Source organism: Helianthus annuus, chromosome 3 (assembly GCF_002127325.2).
Source record: "Helianthus annuus cultivar XRQ/B chromosome 3, HanXRQr2.0-SUNRISE, whole genome shotgun sequence".
NCBI classification, from domain to species: domain Eukaryota; kingdom Viridiplantae; phylum Streptophyta; class Magnoliopsida; order Asterales; family Asteraceae; genus Helianthus; species Helianthus annuus.
This window is the reverse complement of record NC_035435.2, coordinates 141,230,779-141,233,158: the sequence shown is the minus strand read 5'-3', so window position 1 is coordinate 141,233,158 and position 2,380 is coordinate 141,230,779. Positions and strand designations below refer to the sequence as shown.

At 35.6% G+C, this 2,380-nt stretch overlaps 1 protein-coding gene across 1 annotated transcript; it reads right to left on the bottom strand.

The window, feature by feature from the left end:
• Positions 1 to 1,435: 1,435 nt before the first annotated feature.
• Positions 1,436 to 2,046, bottom strand: LOC110929808 (ubiquitin). The gene has a single exon (XM_022172993.2). It carries the CDS (start codon positions 1,986 to 1,988, stop codon positions 1,545 to 1,547), a length of 444 nt encoding a protein of 147 aa, XP_022028685.1. The 5' UTR covers positions 1,989 to 2,046; the 3' UTR covers positions 1,436 to 1,544.
• Between the last annotated feature and the right edge of the window lie 334 nt (positions 2,047 to 2,380).

Genomic DNA, 2,380 nt, shown 5'->3' with positions numbered 1-2,380 from the left:
CAAGCTTATACATACACATAATATCCGTTGCGAACACCCTTTAAAATGTGTGTGCGCACGCAACAAAGGGGGATCCGCCACCCATCTATTCCTCGTCTGAAATACCAAACACCCATCCGGGCGCCACTAACAAACACTCACCTCCAATGGCGATGTCCATTTTCAAATGCCACCTAGAATACATGTAGTCGTTCGTTTCCAAGCATTGGAGGTGCTCTTAGTGGTTGATCAGTATTACCCGGTGGACTCTATAATCATATAGATAAGATTGCGTTTGCGTATAATGATCGTAATTACATTGAATTCTAGTATCCTTGATAATGATTTATTATTTAGATTCTTCACTAATTGGTATTGTTTTCATTCCTATTTTTAGGACTTTTATTAACATGAAGCAAAATTGTATTTTACGTTCTTTCAGTTTGAGCAAAATTGTTCTTTAGCTAATAAAAATACTTTCTAATAATAGTTTTTAATCATGCAATGTCCTTTTTATCTCAATGCAATTAATTTTTTATGTCAACTCTCATCATCATGTGCTACTCACGTCAGGGTATGATGATCATTTTCATTTAAAATATATCTTCTTGAAATTTCATAGACAACTTTTATTCTAGTTATAAAGTGAAAATGACCAACATGCCCGCCCATTGAAAGTGCTAAAAGTTGACAGAAAATATTAACTATGTTAGGATAGCATGATAAAAACATCTGTTTTCGTTAGTTAAAGAAGAAACCCTTTGAACTACATAATCGTTCTTACTAAAACACAAATCTAATCATCAACAACACAACTTCTATATGAAACTAGAGTAATGTAAATGATTAACAGATACAACATCTATACAGAGCCAATCTAACAACTTCAAGCAACCATCATACCGCCAATCAACATCACAAATATTGAATCAAACACTTCAAAGTGCTTGAAAACAGAACACCACATAAAGAAACCAAGGCATCATATTCTCAGTGTGGTGTTTTTAAAATATAAAAAGTATAAAAAGTGGTTGTGAGTGGAGGAGAGAGAAAATGTTACTGTTCATCTGTATATTTGGGGGGACACTGTTCACCCACTATAATTTTTTAATATATATTGAAAGTGGTATTCTCAGTGTGGTGTTTTTAAAATATAAAAAGTATAAAAAGTGGTTGTGAGTGGAGGAGAGAGAAAATGTTACTGTTCATCTGTATATTTGGGGGGACACTGTTCACCCACTATAATTTTTTAATATATATTGAAAGTGGTTGTGAGTGAATGAGAGAGAAAAATGTAATGATAAAGGTATAAAATATTGTTTAATTGAAAATGAGAGAGAAAAAGTATTTGTTTTTAGTGGAAATATATTGATATAAGAGTTGTTTTTTAGTGGAATGTATGTATAATTTTAGGGGGTTGGATGTGAATGCTCTCATAGCTCCCCCAAAAAAACAGTAGTCAATTCAAAATATTTTCATTCATAAAACATACCAAATAAAAACAACTAAATGCAGTAAACATGAAAAAGTAAATAGGAACACATGAGAATCAACATAAACTGGTCTCAGAAAACACCACCACCACGAAGTCGTAAAACCAGATGCAAAGTAGACTCCTTCTGAATATTATAATCCGCTAACGTCCTCCCATCTTCCAACTGCTTCCCAGCAAAAATAAGCCCCTGTTGATGAATCTTAGCTTTCACGTTATCGATGGTGTCAGAACTCTCCACCTCTAACGTAATGGTCTTGCCGGTTAAGGTTTTGACGAAGATCTGCATACCGCCGCGGAGACGAAGAACGAGGTGAAGGGTGGATTCTTTTTGGATGTTGTAATCGGCTAGGGTTCTGCCCTCTTCGAGCTGTTTTCCGGCGAAGATGAGACGTTGTTGATCCGGTGGGATTCCTTCTTTGTCTTGGATCTTGGCTTTGACGTTGTCGATTGTGTCGGAGCTTTCGACTTCTAGAGTGATTGTTTTTCCGGTTAGGGTTTTGACAAAGATCTGCATGTTTGAAAAGATTGTTGTTGATGAGTGGTTTTCAGTTTGAATTGGAGTGATGAATGAATTGAGAATGAGGTGTGGATTTATAGGTGAGGAGGTGATGAATTGGGGTCGATTTCGACGCTTCCAGGGGCTTCTAGAATTTTCTACCGGGAGATTTTCAAGTCAAAGATGGATGATTCGATTTAATGGCAGTATTGATCAATCTTTAAAAAAACGGTATTAAAAAATCGTCAAGTTATTGTAGAAAGCTTAAGAAATATAAAAAGGATTTATAGAGTGACAATTGTTCAATAACCTAAAATTAAACCCACTACATCATCACTCAAAACCTAAACACCCACCCCCACCCAAAAACCTAACACCCCCCCCCTTCCCGCAAAAAAAAGACTATATCT